General features: G+C 30.5%; 2 protein-coding genes across 9 annotated transcripts; both read left to right on the top strand.

Annotated features, from left to right (window-relative positions):
* Positions 1-4,124: 4,124 nt before the first annotated feature.
* Positions 4,125-11,058, top strand: LOC111285960 (solanesyl diphosphate synthase 3, chloroplastic/mitochondrial-like). Of its 8 annotated transcripts, none has more exons than XR_016342626.1 (15): positions 4,125-4,297; positions 4,399-4,469; positions 4,584-4,662; positions 5,768-5,848; positions 5,969-6,040; positions 6,514-6,645; positions 6,770-6,856; positions 7,260-7,331; positions 7,559-7,644; positions 8,426-8,558; positions 9,280-9,326; positions 9,606-9,664; positions 9,766-9,928; positions 10,022-10,120; positions 10,691-10,734. XR_016342626.1 is itself a non-coding variant. In XM_022875689.2 (14 exons), the coding sequence occupies exons 1-13, from the start codon at positions 4,214-4,216 to the stop codon at positions 10,084-10,086; spliced, it is 1,068 nt and encodes a 355-aa protein (XP_022731424.2). In that variant the 5' UTR covers positions 4,133-4,213; the 3' UTR covers positions 10,087-10,120; positions 10,691-10,734. The 8 variants fall into 8 exon arrangements, 4 of the variants coding, with proteins under 4 accessions (XP_022731425.2, XP_022731424.2, XP_022731422.2 ...); XR_002689787.2 differs by having other exon boundaries at positions 4,131-4,297; positions 9,237-9,326; XR_016342624.1 differs by lacking the exon at positions 9,766-9,928 and having other exon boundaries at positions 9,606-9,697.
* A 3,325-nt stretch (positions 11,059-14,383) lies between these two features.
* On the top strand, positions 14,384-19,216 carry LOC111285406 (serine carboxypeptidase-like 51). Its single transcript, XM_022874850.2, has 13 exons — positions 14,384-14,917; positions 15,054-15,148; positions 15,341-15,448; positions 15,532-15,772; positions 15,885-15,928; positions 16,062-16,129; positions 16,234-16,339; positions 16,436-16,641; positions 16,732-16,801; positions 16,975-17,025; positions 17,256-17,308; positions 17,572-17,704; positions 18,704-19,216. Exons 1-13 carry the CDS (start codon positions 14,695-14,697, stop codon positions 18,779-18,781), a joined length of 1,476 nt encoding a protein of 491 aa, XP_022730585.1. The 5' UTR covers positions 14,384-14,694; the 3' UTR covers positions 18,782-19,216.
* Positions 19,217-20,054: the final 838 nt, after the last annotated feature.

Below are 20,054 nucleotides of genomic sequence, written 5' to 3'. Positions count from 1 at the left end.
CTTCAATTTTAATTAATTGTGTAATTTATTGTAGTTAATTATATAGTGGGGTGCTTTTCATTTTAGATGTTTAATGTCATGGGAATTGAGGCTTGACCCAGTAATGACATTTATAAACATTGTTCTTAACAACATAAATTCTATCGAAAGAATAACAGCTATGGTGCCAACTGTGCTAAAATTGATTAGGACAGTGTTGTTTTCTTTCACTAGTTGGTCATGAACTTGTTTTATTTCATTGTAAGAGAAAAGATGATAGGCTGGAAAGCTTTGTTTGGTGGGTAAGAAATAATTAAGGACATCTATGAAGTTTAACTTTATTCATTAAATTAAGAACGAATTGAGAAATAAGAAGAATTTTTTGTGATAGAGAATAATTATTCAAATTTCATAATAGATTTGTTTGGTATTTGTTAAATATTGTTTGATGAATAAGAATATTTGCAGAAAAAGAATTTTAAGAGAAAAAAATTTTTAATAGATAAGTTAAATTACTGTTTCTTGTGTACATGATTGATTAATTATTTAATTTTACTTCCATTAGTGTGATTAAATTAGGGCTTTTTATCTAATAAATGGTATAAAAGCCAAAGGTTCGAGATGTAGAAAGAGTTAAAAGTTCAAGACATAAGAAGAGGTAAGCTTAGAGGAACTCGATTCAAGAGAAGATTTTGAGTTCAAATTTTGGGGATTGAAGATTGGTTTGTATGAAATATGAAGGCACATAAGAGAAAATGATTGTGAGACTTTCATTGCAGGTAGAGCCAAACATGTATAGTACAAAAACAGATAATTTGGTGAAATTTGAGTCAATGTGGGATTGCTGGTAATAGTAACTTAAATCACATAATTTATTTAAAATTAGCTAAATATTACTTGATAGATAAGAAGACTTGAAAAAAATATTCTAAAAGAAAATAGATTCTTAATAAATAAGTTTGACTTACAGAATAAAAATTCTAAAAAAAAAGAGATTCTTAATAGGTAAATTTGTATGCTTATAAATATGTGAAGTCTTTATAAGATTAAGTATGAAAAATAGATATAAAAGAGTTGTAAGATTTTATGAGATAGATTCTTTATAAGACTACTGAATAATTATATCTTATTGGTGTGTACGAATGTTATGTTTGTGAGTAGACTATAAGAGACTGAAATGACCATATATATATGGTGCATCTGAGTGGACTAGAAGAGATTGAAAGGGTCTATATAGATATGGTGCATGGGTATACAAAAATATACGTTTGTTTGAGTTGAGAATACTTCATAGAACTAAAAAATATTGAGAGGGTCTGTGGTTATTAGTTATGAGTGTTTGATTTGATTTGTATATTTGTAATTCTCTATAACTAGTAGATCTTATTTCTTATTCATGGACGTAGGTCAATTAGATCAAACTACATTAAATTATTGTTTCTTGTGTTTTGATTATTTAATTGTTTGATTTCGCTTCCACTGATATGACTAAATTGAGATTTTTTAACTTAACAAGTGATTTCAAAACTGTAATGATCCTCAACATTTTATACATTAAATCTTTTTATAATCTGAGATACTTATGTGATTAATTAATGGTACATAATAAAAAAAAATTTATGTGAAAAGAAAAGAAAAAGAAAGAACTAAGGGTTTAATGTAAACGGTTCATGAATTCTTTTAAAAAGTGGTTTCTTGTATGATTAAAGTTTATCAATCTTAGCATTTACAATTTTCTTTTTTAATCCCTTAAATTTTAACTTTTTTAAAATATGACAAAACTTCAACGGCTTGAATTAATTGAAAATAATGAAAATTTATTAATAATAAATAATTTAAAATTAATAAATTTATTTTTAATCAAATAATGATTTTATTAAAAATTAATAATAATGTTTTTGCAAATACTAAATTACAAAATAATATTTGTTCACTTAATTATTTAGGGTCTAGTTTTTTGTTTTATAATTATTTTTTTATTTTTAACTGATGATACATTTTTACATCTTAAAATAAAAATAACTAATATAATTTGTTATTCATATAGTTATCTATTTTAATTAATTACTTGATTATAAAGATGTTTATTTTTATTTATTTATTTAATTGTAACTTAATTGATTATAAAATTGATTATTTATTTATATATATTTTTTGCTATTTATTTATGAATTAGTTCATTAAATATTTATATAATAATTTGTAAAATAATTATAAGGTTATTTGCATAAATTTAAATAAAAAATAAAAATTAAACAAAATAATAATAATGACAAGGGCTACACGTGGTGGTAAATTTTTACCTTTGAATTGTAATTTCAAAAGTAAAAAGAAAAAAAAAATATAGGGGTATTATAAAGTAAAGGTTCATTTGGATGGATAGTAAAATTTGTTTGATAAAATTAAAAATAACAAAAGTGATGAGATTAATTATTATAGTAATGAGATTAAAATATAGTGAGATATGTGTTTTGATAAAAATGTAACTATGACATTAAGATAAAGTGTAATGATAAAAAGAAAATAATCATTAAAGATATTAAATTAAATTGTTATATAATACAATTTATAATATTTTATATTTATAAAATTAACAAATAATTAAAAATTAATAAAATTATTTCTATATCAAATAATTACTAATTAATTTAATAAATGATTATATAAATTAATTTTTAAATTGTTATAACAAATTAATTTTTAAAACTTTAAATTAGAAAAATAAAAAAAAACAAAAATAAATAAATAATAAAAATGTCAAATTAAAGTGACCATGAGTGTAATACGTTATAATTTTAAAGGCATAAAAGAAAGATTATAGGAAAAGAAAAGCGACATGGTACAATTTAAAGGATCCAATTATGGTAGACTTATTTGTCAAACGAGTGTTGAGTGTGCTTAAAGTTTTTAACTGTAGTTTGTTAGAATTAGATTTAATAATTTATATAGTTATATTATGTAAAATATTAATAATTTATATATTAATTTTATATTTTATACAAAAATTATGTATCTGAATTCGTATTGATACGAAAATATAAAATATATTTTTTTTAATTTTATTAAACTTGTTTGTAATTTTTGTTAAAATTTTAAATTGTATTATTTTCGAATTTTTTACTCATATCGTTTTCTTATGTGTTATTTTATCATATTTAAAATTATTAGAATTAATCGGATGTAAGTAGCCTTCCAAATAGGTTCTAAGAAATATACCCCATTGGTTTTTTTTTTTTTTTTGTTTAATTTGATTATTTTATTTATTTATTTGTTTTTTATTGATAATAAAAATTTATTTGGATAAACAATAAAATTAATTTTGGTGAGATTAAATTTTATTTATTTAGTAACATAAATATCCAATTAGTGTAATTCTATCAAACAATCACTATAAAAAAGAGAGAGAATGGCTTGGTCAAAAGATAATATTATATTGTTCAACAATTAAACCTTTAATTATTAAAAAAATGTAACATACTTATATTTTATTAATTGAGTAATTGAATTTTTGAACATTTTAATAATTTTATTTTTAAAATAATTATCTTAAATAGTAGCACTCGCTAATTTAATGTGATAATATATTAAGATATATAATAATAATAATAATAATAATAATAATAAAGAGAAGATTTATATGAAATTTTTTTTAGATAAAATGTGTTAACTTTTTATTAAAAATATTAAAATTAAAATTAAAATTGAAAATAAAAATTTATAAATTGAAAGGTCTTGTTACATATATTAAGTGAGTAAAATTTGAAAAAAAAATTAATATATTTTTTATATAAACATTTTTAATAAAAATTTTATTAAAATTTTTATAATAAAATAAATATTTATTAAATTTGAATTATAAATAATATTTTTAATAATTTTTTATATATTATTATTTTTTACATTAAATTTCATCAATCTATCAATTTAAATATTTATTAAGTCATTTTAAAAACTAAAAAACATCACCTAAAAAATTTTTATTTAAGTTTTTTCTTAATAACAATAATAAAACCATTACAAATTGTTATATAAAATAAAATTTTGCCTTTAGCATGTTAGAAAGTCAAAAGATTACGATGGCCCCCAAAACGAAAGAGTCAACGTAAAAAATGTACCGTTGAATTACAGGAAGTTAAAGCCGCCGACTCCCAAAAAAAAAAAAATCCGCGAATACCCGATTGGCTGATCTCTAAAACCCTAGGAAAAAAGTCAATCCCTTTACTGTTTCATTGCTATGGCAAGGGCGGCTCTTCTCTGTTTGTTAAGACATCGCACCGCCGCTGCCACCTCCACCTCACCTCTCTCCACGTATAGATGCGTGAGTTTGTAATGCCTTCTTTTTTTTTCTTTTCTTTTGATCATTTAATGATTCGTTTGATTGATTCGTATTTCCGCTTTATGGTTCTTTAATTGTTTAAGCAGCTGAAGACTAGCAATAGTAAGACACCAGCAGCTGGGGTTGGGCGGACAAGTTTTTGCAGACCTTTCAGGTTGAATGGGTTTTTGGGTCTTTTCCTTTTTAAGTTTTTTTTTTTTTTTTACTTTGAAAAAACTAAGTTTTGAATTGGTTTTTGTTAAAAATGGGTATTTGTTTATTTACTCAGTTCAAAAGCTGCTGTAAATGATGTTATTGGTATGGATTTCGCGAATACGGATTCGGGTGTTGCAGTCATGGAAGGAAAGGTAAGAATGAAATATATATTGGAAGTTATTGCTGATTTTTTGTGTCATTTGAAGTTATTGTTCAAATTTTCCCACATGATATACCAACAAGATACTTGGCTGTGCATTGGTCTCTGTGATGCATCATAAGAAATAGTAGTGATTAGATATGGAGAAACAGAGAGAAAATAGTGAAGGGAGAGAGAGAGCAACTTCTGATTTCAATTTCCAAAACACCAAGTCAGACTAAAATTTACGATAACAAGATTTATAATGTGACATTAGCTATATCTAGAACAAACAGGGGAATTCTTTGTAAAACAAAGTAGGGGAATTGCATAAATTACCCTGTCTATAACTGGAAAAACCCAACGGTGGTCCCCCATCACTATATCTTGATACTGCTATCATTGTTTCCAACTTGTACTTTTTTGTCCTGAAGAAAGGGGGGAATAGGGTTGTGGAAGGTTTCAGTTTTATGATTGGTTATTTCATCTTGTCTGGTAGTTTTTCCATATTTCTGTATCGTAGTAAAGCTGCTTGAAGGCATTTATATGTTGAATGTCGTTTGAAATTCAAATTAACATGCCTGTAAGTGTCACAAATTCAGTTATGTCCCAGGGTTGAACTCTTTTCTGATTTTGGGAGAGTGTAACTGAAAAGAGGATAGTTGCTTTTAGAAGACATTCTTGCTAAATGAGAGGTAGGTTTCCCTAAGATGAGAAATTGATGTTCTTAAAATAGTTAAATCTTTAGGTTTATATGGCTCTATGTTACAGAATTGGGTTATGGCTGATAAAGGAAAAATTGCCTGTGGTGGTCCTCCAGGTCCTCTCATTTGTTAACGAGAATTTCTTGTCTTTGGGAGATTGCTCCATAGCAATAATGGAAGTCTGGCCAGGTGTTTGATCATGTTTGTAATTGTAACTGTAAAACAGACTAACAGTTAAAGAAAATGCCTATGTTATTTGGAAAATTTCTCCTTTGGCATGTCTTTTATTTTTAATTGTTGTTGCACATAATCTCTTACATATTCCAAACGTGTCCTGGAAGAAATACTTTGTTTATTGCCCTTTCTATCTTGTTTTTGTTTATCATTCTACTGAGATAGTGGGACATTTTCCAGGAACGACTTGACCCGTTTTCACTTGTTGCTGATGAACTGTCAGTTATTGCTAGCAGGTTGCGGTCAATGGTTGTTGTTGAAGTATGAAAATGTTCTTTCTCCTATCATTTAACAGAGTTTTATTAGTTTTTCCCTTTTCTTGTGTCAAAAGGGAAAGATCTTGCTATCTTGTGATAATAGCTGGATATCCATTTCCTACAGGTTCCTAATCTTGCTTCAGCTGCTGAATACTTCTTCAAAATTGGGGTAGAAGGAAAGAGGTTTCGTCCCACGGTAATAACAGTAGTGATTGAATGCTAATTTTAAATGTTGTTGTCTTTTCTTTGACCATAGTTAATTTTTTGGGTCCCATGAACTATATGCCTCTTTATTCTTTTGCATAAGGATCACATTGTCGTAAAAGGCCTTTGAGATTAAGTTATTGTCTACATTTGGTGCTCAATCTCAGTCCTTAAGTTGAGATTTAAGTAACCTAAGATACTTAACTTGAAGCTCAGGCTTCTAGTCATTCCCCATTCTTTTGGAACTTGCCTTATTCACACAATATGAGTAACATAGCCCAATTTAGATGTGAAACTTTAGCATAAAACTATTTCTTTGTGGTTATTTCTTTTGTTTTTATGTTTTGAGTTCTTAAGTTTATTTTATGGGTATTTTAGACTTCTGTTACTTTGAAATCATTGCTTGTGATTTTTAAACCATTCATCTATATTTCAGATTATGGTTACTTTAGTTGTTCTATGTAGGTTTTGCTTTTGATGGCAACAGCTTTGAATGTGCATGTACCTGAACTACCTCCTGCTGGAGTTGGAGATACCTTACCAACTGATTTACGTACATGTCAGCAGCGCATAGCTGAGATCACAGAGATGATCCATGTCAGTTAGATATTTATGTTCCCTTTTTGTTGTATGCGCTCAATTTTACCTCTGCATTTGCTTTCATGTCAAGTAACTTTTTCAGAGTTGCTTCTATACTGATGTGGTCATTCCCTTGGATCAGGTGGCAAGCCTCCTTCATGATGATGTCTTGGATGATGCAGACAAAAGACGTGGTGTTGGTTCATTAAATGCTGTAACGGGCAATAAGGTTATCTCATTTTATTTTATTTTTTTTGTTCCCATGATCTGGAACTGATTGCTTTAGTTTTCCTTTTCTTTTCTTTTCTTTTTTTGACAAAATAATTTCTTCTATTGGATTTTAAATATGTTAAGTTTCCATCTCTCCCTCTCTCTCTCTCTCTCCCCACCAGCTCTCCCTTCTCTTCCAAAAAAAATTCAGTTCATGTAATTTTTTCATGCAAGTTCTCATTGTTGTTTTGAGACTCTTTTTGTGTTAGATCTCTCTTGACAATTTCTGGTTTTATATTAGCAATTCTTACCTTATGCTAATCAAGTTGTTTATGGATCTTTCATCTGGCTCAAGAAGAAAGTTAATGGAGGATTATAACCAAATTTTCTTTTCTAAGAATTTTTGTTTATTTATAATGCAGTTGGCTGTGTTAGCAGGAGATTTCCTGCTTTCTCGAGCATGTTTGGCCCTTGCTTCTTTGAAAAATACAGAGGTACTTTTTCTCCCTTTTTTATCTTGTCGATGATTGTGTGGGTGAGTCAGGAGATGTGATTATGTATTGACAAGCGATATGGACTTTCACCTGTTACATACTTTCTAAATCTCTGTCTGGATGCTTTATATCATTGTTCCTTTTCTTATGTTGGTTTTCTAGTGACTGACATTCATTCATAAGTTGAAGTTAACTAATTATCTGTGGTTTTTTTTGGGTATATTTAGGTTGTCACCTTAATTGCAACAGTTGTGGAGAATCTTGTTACAGGTGAAACCATGCAACTTACAACTGCTTCTAAACAACGTTTTAGGTATGCTGCTTTGCTGCTTTTCATTTATTCACTTCCGACTTGCATTTATTTTATAAGAGTTGACTAGTAAAAGTCCTATAATAAAACATCGTTCTTTGTTCTTAGATTAAAGTGCTGTTTGATTCTGGACTGTCCTTTGTTCCTATTGGGCTTCTGGCATTTATAATGATTGTTTTTATTTTGCTTCTCTTTCTGCTTAATGCTTGGCATGGTCACCTAGCATTGATACTGCAGAATAGATGTAAAATTTGATCATTCTACTTTCAGAAGTAATGAAGGCTTGATGTTATCTTCAGCCTTTGACCTTTTCTGATGCTTTCTGTTTTCTGATGAGAACAAATATTCAAAGCCAGATAAGCAGTATGCATAAGGCCTGCAAACCCAAGTTTTCTGCTTACCTAGAAACCACCCTTGCTGTGAAAGAAATCAGAGCGCATAACAAAAAGAAAGGATAAAATATGGAAGAGAAAAAGGGAGTGAATTAACACTTTCCATTGTGCCTTTACCAAACACACTTCTCAATCAGCTGCCAAGAAATCTGTCCAACTGTGTTACATTTGAAAAGAGGGGTTGACAAAGGGAAGAAATTTAGATAGAAAATGGTTAAAGTTGATGCAGTTGGGTGTTGTCTGAAGGGAGAAAAAATTGCAGTTTCTTTGTCTCTATCTGATTGTGTATCCATGACCAGGACAGACTAATTTTGTGAATTATTGCTGTCCTCCTTAGCAGTTTCAGGATCTGCATTTTTAATTAACTATGTAGCTTTTTTTGGTAAATGCAGCATGGAATATTACATGCAGAAGACATACAACAAGACTGCATCCTTGTTATCAAACAGCTGCAAGTCTATTGCTATTCTTGCTGGGCACACGGCAGAAGTTGCAATGTTGGCCTTTGAGTATGGCAAAAATCTGGTTTGTAAATTCCACAAATTTTCTTGGCTGGAAAAAAAAAATCAAAATCCTTTGACTTTCTTGTATCTGCCTAGAAAAATGCAAGTTTAGAAGTAGCCATTTTGAGATTATGCTGCATGTTATAATAGAGGCAGTGGGGGAGAACTTTGTGGATTGGAGTAACACCACACTCTTAAAAACAAATTGATGAAGACTTCTCTTTATAACTAATAAACATGTATGTGAGATATGGTTGCCCTATATACGGGAAGATTACTAAAAGGAACTTTGATATCCCCATTTTGTTCTTTTTTCAGGCTTTAGTCAATGAAAAATGATGCAAAAATATGGTTCTGAAGATATAGTAATAATACTCTTTCACTCAAGATAGTTTGAAGGGAGTTTTAAGTTTTGGGTCTGGCTCAATCATTTTTGTTGCAATTATGACATGGTGCATGAGGTATAAAGTTTGTTACATGCTTTTAAAACCATGGTATGCCATGTTGATATTCAGTATTTTATCAACTGTCAGGAACTTTTAGGTACTCTAGACTAGAATATTAGAACAACTTAACACCAATTCATGACTTTTTATGCCATGTCATCTGGCAGTATTTACATTGTCCTATTTCTATGAATTATGTGTCTTTAGGCTCATCATCTGCCTGTTTTCTTTACTTTTTCTTTTTTTTTTTACAGGGATTAGCATTTCAATTGATAGATGATGTTCTTGATTTCACAGGCACATCAGCATCCCTTGGAAAGGGTTCTTTATCTGATATCCGACATGTAATTCATCTACCTTTATGTCTTATCACAGTGCATGAATCTTTTTTTCTTTAAATGAGAAATGGGGAACTTCATAAATGGAAATGATTTACTTGTTAGAAATGATGGAAAGATGAACCTCTTGGCAGTCTTGGATAAGCCTTCTACCCACACTTGGTCTTCAACATTTAAGCTATATATTGCCACTTTATGGCAGCTGCATTCCCATCCCCCTTAATGTCTAAGTTTGCAATTCTTAGTTTCAAAACTTTTAAACCCTTGCTGTGTCTCTACCCTTAGGGCAATGGGTCAGCTGATGCTCTCTGAACTCATCCGCGAATCTAAAAGCTTGTCTAAAGGTCAGTGGAGGCATGTTATATAAATCATGATAGGTACCATTGTGCAATACTTTTCTTTATGGGAATGTTTTCATCAGTTGAGCCTCTCTGAACTCATTTAGGAATCGATTGAGCAGAAAAAAAAAATGAACTCATTCAGGAATCTGAGACTTGCACAATATTGTGTGAGCCATGACAGGTGGCCTTGTGAAATAGTTTTCTATGTGGAAATATTCATTTTTATTAAAGAGCAGAAATGAAGGGTTCTTTAAGAATATAAACAAGGTTGTATTTTGAATGGAATACTGTGTTAAATGAATGTTTGTCAGTGGCATATAAATGATAATACATCCAGTTGTCATAATTATCTTCTTGCAGGGAATCATAACAGCTCCAATCTTGTTTGCCATGGAAGAATTTCCTCAATTGCGTGCAGTGGTTGACCAGGGATTTGACAACCCTGCAAATGTTGACATAGTAAGTTTATATTTACTGATCTAGTTTTGTATTTAATTTCTAATACCATTCTGTTATGGTGCTCATTATACAGAATTTTTAAAATTTCAATTGTTACTATGTTGGTGAAAGCTTAAAGAGAAATTTAGCTAAAAGTTCTTTCTAGTTTCAACTTTTCACTTTACTTAACTATTCCTAAGGCTTTTAAAAAAATTGTTACAGATTTTCACTGTTTTAGTTGTTCATTAATAACAAAAAGGAAGAAAAAGGAAAGGAACAAAATTACTCTTTTAGACATGTCAACACGGTGAACTGGTTTCTTATTTTAAAGAGAAATTTTGATACCTAATCTGGTTCTACTTTCCTAGATGGCCAACTGATGATCTATTCAAGATAGTTGTACAACTTGTAGATTTTAAAGTGATTATGCTTGAAACAGTGTTTGATTTTAACCATGTGCTCTTTTTGCCATTTGCTTTAAGGAACCTTTTTTTTTTTTTGGATGAATTAGCTATTAAGAAACCTTGTTATTAATTGTATCATGTATGTTATCTTACCAAGTATTGAGTTGATCTATTAATGAAAATATAGGCCCTTGAGTATCTTGGGAAGAGTAGTGGAATACAAAGGACCAAGGAACTAGCCATGAAGCATGCTAACCTTGCTGCAGCAGCGATCGATTCTCTACCCGAAAGTGATGATGAAGATGTAATAAGGTCACGGCAGGCACTTGTAGATCTCACTCAAAGAGTAATCACCAGAAATAAGTGAAAAAATATTATTAAATTAGATTATAATACATTCTGCAACCTTTTTTGGTAGTATGTTGTAGGTACCACAAGTTCAAGAAAATTTTAGTTTTTGGCCCACTGATATTTGGTTTGTGGGTTTTTTTTTTTAATCTTATTCTTAACATTGTATTCAAAAACCTTTTTCCCAATGTATTGCATTTTTTAACATGTCTTTTTTTCACCTTAAATTTGCTAAAGTAATGAAGTTAAACCTAAACCCTAATCTTTCTGGATTCTCCATTTATCAACTGAAGTCGAAGAAAGGGGTTGCTGGCAATGGAAGTTGAACTTTAGATCCGTTAAAATGTCTTTCACATGAACCAGCTGAGCTAAGCTTTATTTGCTTGGTCTGTTGTTAACTCTACCTTAACATTATAGAAGTGTTACTAACCAAGATTGGCTGGCAAAGCCGCCCACCTTCTAAAGAGTAAGATCCTCGAAATGTCAAAAGAGTCTGAATTGATCAGTTCAAAAAGCCCTGTTTAGAATACAGCTTTGGAAACAACTTTTGACTTTGGGGGGTTTAAAAGGGTTGGGCATGATTAGACCATATGGACAAGACCAAATTATTGAAGATGTTGGATGTTTTCAAGGATCCAAACTTTAAAACTCATCATTATTATCTCAGTCCCCCTTTTTCTTCACCTAATTGATTGATCTTGCATAAAATTATATACATTTGCTCTACAATTTTATTTGGATCATTTCAACCCCATTTATATTTTTGCTTTCATCTAAACAAGCTCTTTCTTTCTTTGATGATACTTGAATTGGCAAGAAAATTTGTAAGAGTTTCATTGTAAAAAAAGTAATTAAAAATAAAAAGTACTGCATAGATTAGATTTACAATTCGCTGTTTGCCAATCACACATCAAATAATGGTGCAAATAGTTTGGTTGGTAACATATGGGAAATTGTCAAATTACATCATGATTGACCTTAAAAAGGCAAATGGCTTTATAAAAAAGCAAAATGTTTGCACTCTCAAAATCACATTTTGAATGAGTCTCACTTACACGTAAAATTTAATTTGTTAGCTTGATATAAATAATGAAATTCAAATAAAAGATAAGATACTCAATCAAATCTAGAAAGAATCTATAATTACTTAAGATTGTTAAAAGATAAAGATTCATTTTCTTTTTGGTGAATGAGTCACATAAATTTAAAATTAAAAATCAAATCATCTATGATCATTAAGTAGATTTTCTTTTAGCCTCTATCTGATTTTTTTTTTCTTTTTGGTACATTAAAGAGAAAAGGGTGATCTATCATATATTTACAAGAAAGTGCTAAAATATACATTGGGGAAAAAGTCAAAGGAATATATAATATTGAGAACAACAATATATAGATATATTTTTTTTTTATTGATGAGAACGATAATCTTAACATCAAGTAACATCGACCCATGTCTCAAATTATGTCGAATTTTGTAATAAAAAAAAAAAAAAAAAAACTATGATGACTTTCTTAATCATATAGTTGTAATGATTTTCCTTTTAAATGGTTGGTGACAAATTGATATAACTTAAGTCTTTGCATCATCCAAGGAAGACATAATGTTATGAAATAGTAGTCCTTTTGCTTCTCATTTTTGTCTTCTCATCCATATTTTTCTTGATTAAAAAAAAAAAAAAAACCAATGGCAACAAAATCATAAAGACTAAAGAGAGAACAATGCCTTTGTAGTTTCCACTTATGCCAAAAAAATGGCATTTTCAACTGTATAAACATTTCTTAACAAGGAGAGGACATTAATGAGTACTTCAATTTGTGGTTAGAAGAGAAATTTAATAAAGGATTGATGATTCCAATGTTTGATGATTAATTCAAGGCTTTGAAATTAATCAAACGACCATTTGTAGCCTTTAATCCAACCTTTTGATCTAAAAGGTTAATTGCTTTAATCTATTTGTAACTTTATGCTTTATAGCATAACTCGTAAGTCACTTTTTTAACCATATAGATGAAATGAGTTTTGATTACTTAATGGTCCTAGAAAAATAACAATGGCCAACATCCTTTTGGTCGAGTAGTTAAAAAAAAAAATTATGACATGTTATCAAGTTCGAATTTAAATTCTAAAAATCTCAAACTCTCTCACAACCTCAAAAAGGATATTTTAAAGTGGGATTGTGGGCAATATGCAACCGTTTTAGGCCTGATGTCATGTCAATCCCCTACAATGTTTTGAAGGTTATGGCTCTATTTCTTGTGCAAATCATGATTCTTTTTTCTTGATTGTCCTTTGATGAAAAAGCTTGCGTATGGCTAATATTTACTGATCTAATCAGAGATTAGTAAAACTGATGAATGATCATTGATTTTTCCTTGCGATAATAATCAGTGATGCAAGCAAATCTTTTGTATTGGTTTCCCGGAAGACCCAGAGATTTGTTTCACCCAGAGATTTGTTTCTTGAAACATATGAATTGCATGGAACCTCCATACTCCAATCAACATTCAATCATCAAATTATAACAATACTACAATTAAAAACTATTCGAGTTGATCGAGGAACAAGGAAGGAACACATTGGATTTTTCAAGTCAAACAAGCGTTGCCAGTAAATTATTGGTTAAACCCAAATTTACATTAATGGTCTCATTAAACAAAGTTTTGACTAAACAAGAACCAGATTTCATATAAAAAAACAGTTTTAATTATTTAATTCGTATCACAAATTACAATGGAGTGGCAATTAATCCTTGTTTCTATCCCAATGATGGTTCACCCTCTATAATAAAGAAAAAACTCAAAAAAGAGAGGCTAAATTTGATAGCAACATGTCAAAATCTCCAGCCAAAATTCCATAGTTTACAGCTAGATAAGAACATGTCCAGGACCCAAAGGGACCCCTAAAAGGTAATATGTCGTATGAAAATATAATAACAAAAAATTCTGAAATTTCCAGTATCTTATGGGATCTTGATTCTTGCGTGAAAACTCTGTGAAGGAAGGAAGAGTCGGTGCTTTGATGGGCTCCTAAAATATTATCCCAAATCCCTACAGAAAAGGCAGACATAAAAAAAAAAAACTCTATATATATATATATATATATATATGCATCCATTTAATAAATTCATTTCACACATTCATATAATACAAAAGTTTTCATAAAAATTATAATAATTTTCGCTCAAGTTTTTATATTAAGAAGTGAATATATCAAATGAGTGTATAAGGTAAGTGCATGTAGCTGTGAGAAAGAGCTCGTTTTCTTTAAAGACTTTCAGTTTCAGAGGGAAAAAAAACACTATCAGAGGTCTTTTTCTTTAGGGAAGAAAACAAACAAGAGGGAACATCCCCACTCCACACCACACACCACACATCCAGTCATAGCACCATCCCTTTCTTTAATAAATTCCTTCCTAGCCTTAGATAATGTACTTTTTCTTTAAATAGAAGGTAAAAAAAAGAGAAGAAATTCTTTTAAAAAACCGAAAAACCCCTTCAAATATATATTGCAGAAACAGGGTTTCTGATCACCATGTGAAACCGTACAAAATATCTCAAACTTGATTAATGATTGATTATTGCCTTATTTACTCATTTATATTACCTATTGCTTGCTCTTCACCTACCTCTAATAATAGTAGTCAACCATATATATAAGGATAGCTCTTAAATTTGTTTTATTTAAATATTTACAGATAAGTTTTTGGCCTGCAGTTGAAACTGATTTTAGCATTCAATAACAAAAAAAAAAAAAAAAACAGCCTTTGAAGTTTTCACATAGTAATATTGTTTTTATTCTGTGACAGACAGAAACAAAAAGTACATATCCTATCACCTACCGGCATGGTGTATGTGTATATATTAGCCTCATTTACCGCGTCTTTGCTTCAAAGTTGTGAACTGTGCAGTGGATATCTGGAAAACTTTTGCTTTTTCATAATGGAAAAATTCAATGTTCGTCTTCTCCTGGTTTTCTGTTCTCTTTCTTTGTTTGACGGAGGAATAGCCAGAGCTGTCAAATCCCAAGGTGGATCAGAAGAATGGGGTTATGTTGAAGTGAGACCAAGTAAGCAAAACAATAGCTTCATAATTTGTACAATCCTCATTCATTTTGCTGTTTTCTTCAATCCAAAAGTTTTATGTGAATGATTCTCATCTTGGCTTTTTTTTTTTTTTTGGTGTCCTCTTGAGTTGTATTATAGAAGCACACTTGTTTTGGTGGCTTTATGAAAGTCCTTACAGAGTTGAACAGCCTTCCAAGCCATGGCCAATCATTTTATGGATACAGGGTGGACCTGTAAGTTATCTATATGAATCTGCTGCAAAATGAAATGTCATGAAAAAAAAATGTGTAAAGTGAACTAATGAGCAAAGCAGAGAATAGTTTTGAATTTTCTTTTTCATGTTTCATTTGTAAAAAGCTTAGACTAGATTTCAGTTCTGCTTCAATTTTGATATCGTTTGGATATTTGATTTCTTCTCAATATAGGGTGCCTCAGGGGTTGGAATTGGAAATTTTGAGGAGATTGGGCCATTAGACACAAACTTGAAGCCAAGGAATTCTACTTGGTTAAAAAAAGCTGATCTTTTATTTGTGGTTAGTTAGCCTGCCATAATTCAATTCTCTGACTTAATTTACTTTGAGTTTTAATGGAATTTAATGATTTTGATGTGATATAGGACAATCCAGTTGGAACTGGATACAGCTATGTGGAGGATGCAGAGTTGTTTGTGAAAACTGATGATGAGGCAGCAACTGATTTAACTACTTTATTGATTCAATTATTTAATACAAATGAAAGCCTCCAAAAGAGTCCTCTGTACCTTGTGGCAGAGTCGTATGGAGGAAAATTTGCTGTCACTGCTGGATTATCAATTCTGAAATCCATTGAAGCTGGAAAATTGAAGCTAAAACTTGGAGGTAAAACAGCTGTTAATTGGCATTATTTTATCCAAATAATTGTCTTCAAGAACTGACTTTTCTACTATGGTTGATGTGAATTTGAAGTTTTGAACTGAATTTTGATATGTAGGAGTTGCATTGGGAAATAGTTGGATCTCACCGGAGGATTTTGTGGTAAGTAGCTTCATGTAAATAGTAAATTTCCCATTGTATCTAACTTGGAAATGGATTCTGAACTGGAATTCGCAGAACAGAATGCCTGCATTGGGGTATTATCTAAACATTTCTTTCAATCTGAATGCTACAGTTTTCTTGGGGGCCTCTTCTTAAGGATGTTTCAAGGCTGGATAACAATGGTCTGGAAATATCAAACAGGTCTAGATTTTTTTTTTCTTCATTTGCAAGAAACAAATGTAAATAAAACAGTTCTATAATTAAATGTATATGTCATCTGATGAAATACCAATTTGGAAAATCAGCCTGGCTGAGAAGATTAGCCAGCAACTCAAAGATGGTCAATATACTGAAGCAACAAATACATGGCTTCAACTTGAGACAGTAATTGGTGACAACAGCAATCAAGTGGTATGGTATTTTTTTAATTCTTTTTATCTTCATTTTTCTGGCCTCAAATTTATTATTTTTTCTCGTTACCCTGAGAGTTTTTGAGTAAATTTGCAGGACTTCTACAATTTCCTTCTGGATTCAGGAATGGGTCCAGTAGCTTTAACAGGTTCAGCTTTCTCCAATGGGAATTTTGCAGTGAACAGATACTCAAGATATCTGAATTCCTTGAGGTTTGCTGCTGGAAATAATGAGGGTAATCTTGATAGTTTGATGAATGGTGTCATCAAGAAGAAGCTTAAGATCATCCCAGCTAATGTGTCGTAAGCTTTAATTTCTCTGCTTTTGAACTATAATCTCTGCTAAATCACTCTTCAAATTTTGATCAAAGTACAATTTTATGTGTTCAATAGATGGGGAGGGCAGTCAAGTTATGTTTTCTCATATTTAGAAGGTGATTTTATGAAGCCAAGGATTGCTGAGGTAAAAATCAGAAGTCAAATTTTGATTAAAGCAAATTAATCCTGGAAAAAGACATTGCACCTATTCCCAAATTCTTTTAATTTTTTGGTCAATATTTTGAATACATGCATGGTTGCTGCCAAATTCTGTCATTACCATCTTGTTTTATCAAAATTTGTTTTTTCTTTTTCCAGGTTGATGAGCTGCTTTCTAAAGGAGTCAATGTCACGGTCTACAATGGGCAAGTAAGACTTCTTCCAAACTCTCCCAGTTACTGTTACACCCATTTTTTTTTTCACAAAAAGGAGGAAAGTAGAAACTAATATAGATAAGAATAATGGTGATTTAAGAAATGGACCACCTGGTGGCCAAGTTGAATAGCTGAATTTTGGACAGCTTTGACTTATTTTTGTTCTTTTTCCGGTTTAAACTTTAACATTAATGATGCTATTGTTGGATGGATGGGTCATTGCAGCTTGATGTAATTTGTGCAACAAAGGGAGTTGAAGCCTGGGTTGATAAGCTCAGGTAAGACTCCTATTTTCCCTTCTATCTATGTCTTCTTGGCCATTCAAAATTGTGCCACATCTACATATATATAAAAAAGATTTCACGGTTTTATCTATATCTTTCTCTAGTTACTTCTATTAACAAATTTTTAAGCTTGTTTATTGAAAATCTAAGATAATTTATAGTATAATTAAATTTATCAAGATGATATTGACATGTACAAATAAAAGATATGAGTTATATATTTGGAATTGAGAAGATTTCATTTTATATATTTTCAGGTGGGAAGGACTCAAAGATTTTCTAAGCAAGAAAAGAACTCCTCTTTACTGTAAAGACGATCAAGCTACCAAAGGCTTCATCAAATCATACAAAAACCTGCAATTTTATTGGATTCTTGAGGCAGGACACTTTGTAAGTAAAAAACTACTAACATCTTACCAAAAACCAAAAAAAACCCCATGTTTTCAATCTGTAGAAATACTATGATTGTCATGTCTCCATCATCATCACCATCACTATCACCGGCATCAATCTAAAGAAGTACAAATTCATACACAAGCAAAAACAAATGCTTTCATTAAACAAGGAAATCCATAAAATACATATTATGATTATTTTATGTTGAAGTTTTCCTCAAAATTTGTACTATTTTTATATAAGAAAACAAAGAAACAAAAAAACAACCCAATTTTGATGCCTTTTTACAGTAATACTTGTGAGTTGAGGGGACAATGTGCAAACCTACCAACATAATTTTCTTACAAAAAATTATTACTGCACATTCCTCTGAGTCTAATTATTTAGAAACTAAAACATATACTAGTCTTAGTTTTAGACCATTTTTTTTTTTTTTTATAAAAGAAGCCGCAATTGAAGATAGAAAAATGGATCTTAAATATTAAGATTTAAATTCAAACATAGATTTTGACTATATATTTACTTTCACAAGCAGGATGAAAGGGTGAGAAAGGTTGAAATTATTTTTTTTTTCTTTTTTTTACGAGTGGAAATCTTATTTTTCCTTTTGTTGTTTATGTTTGTTTCCATCTGCAGCATTTGATTGACAAATTTGAGATGCAAAATCAGGAAGTAGGGTACATAAATTGGTACAGAAAGTCAATACATATATGAAAGTCATAAGTCAATGCAATAATCTATGGTGAACGAAAGACTAACCACTGGGCACTGTCACTCTGTCAGGCAATCAGCAGTCCTACCATCTGACAATTTGTCTGATATTCTCATAATTTCACAATATTATAAAACAAAATAAAAATGTTTACATATCTGTCTTTCAGAAATTTCCAATGCCATTAGAAATTATATGCATTTTGCAACATAATGGAGGTGAATTTATGGCTATTACTATTATTAACATTTTTAATTATAATTATGAATTATTTGATACAGGTACCTGCGGAGCAGCCCTGTGTATCATTAAACATGGCTGGTGCAATCACACAGTCGCCAGCTGCAGAAGCTTCTTAAGTATTAAAAAGGAAAATGACATTTCAATAAAACAAACAACAAGGAAACAGAGGTTTGCTTATCTTCAGAAATAGTTCAGAAGCTGAGACCACACGAAAAGCAATTATTGCACAGAGAGAGAAGATTATCGATGAAGAGGAAAGCTAGCTATCTGCTCCAGGTTGTACTTTTTTATGATCACGTTCACAGGGTAAGAGAAAGAATACAAGTAGGTTATTGGTTTTTTAGAACATTGCAAATGAAAAATCAAAGAAGCGAAGAAAAAAATTTTAACCAACAAAAGCTGAGATCCATGGTTTTTGTTCCTTTGGTTGTCACACCCAACATTAAAAGGTTGGGACATTATAGTATAGGTTTGAAAATCTTTAATTTCTAAGACCCAAACTTCAATGCACAACTGTAAGAGATAATGAGACAATATAAATGGCATTTCAGCAATAAGGCCGTTTGATATTGTGATCACAATTGTCAAATTTGATCACAATAAAACGCAAAAATATGATTAAAAACTGCAATAGCTTGTAGGTGTCTATAAATGTAATTTAAAGTAATTGCAATTGCAATGCCAAATTTTAGACTAAAAATAATTGCTAATCAACAAATAAATAACAAAATCCTCATTGAGAAACAAATCCTCAAATAAACAACAAATTCCTTTTTTTTTAAATGGGATCATGAATTTTGACTGAGTAAATCTTTGAGTGTTGTAGTGCTTTTTACTGGGTCCCAAGAAATACCCAAAGCCCCACAAAAAAGGGTCACCAGGGGCGGCCAGAGTTGCTGTTGACGGAAGACTAGCAGGGGGTAAAAACAAACTTTCAAATGTCTTTCTTAACTGCAGGAAAAGAAAAAAGTTCCCAACAGGCCAAAATTTCATTTATAACAGCCCGTAGCCCATGCCCAATGCCTTCTTTTTTTAATTCCTTCACGGATTTATTTCTGTTTTCTGCTTTGCGAAGAGTGAAAAAAAAAAAAGATGAATAAAAAACCTCTAGTGAACATTTATCAGAAACTGCTATTTCTTTCTGGTACTTGATAAAATATTGCTGTTTGTTTCACTTGCTGACGGAGTAAATGCTATTGCTACAGCGATATACAATTGAGAGGGCAAGACTTGTCTCAGACATTATATTTATTTATTTTTTTATAGGACAATATATTTGCCATCATAAATAGGGAAACAAGTACAGTACTTCAACTTATAGCTCAAACGTCAGTCTATAGATCACCCTAAATGGGATGGGTAGATTTTATATCTGTAAGCAAAAACGAA

The sequence above is a fragment of the Durio zibethinus genome, chromosome 6 (assembly GCF_047325235.1).
Source record: "Durio zibethinus cultivar Kanyao isolate XHJ-2024 chromosome 6, ASM4732523v1, whole genome shotgun sequence".
NCBI lineage: Eukaryota > Viridiplantae > Streptophyta > Magnoliopsida > Malvales > Malvaceae > Durio > Durio zibethinus.
This window is presented reverse-complemented; position numbering and strand designations above follow the sequence as displayed.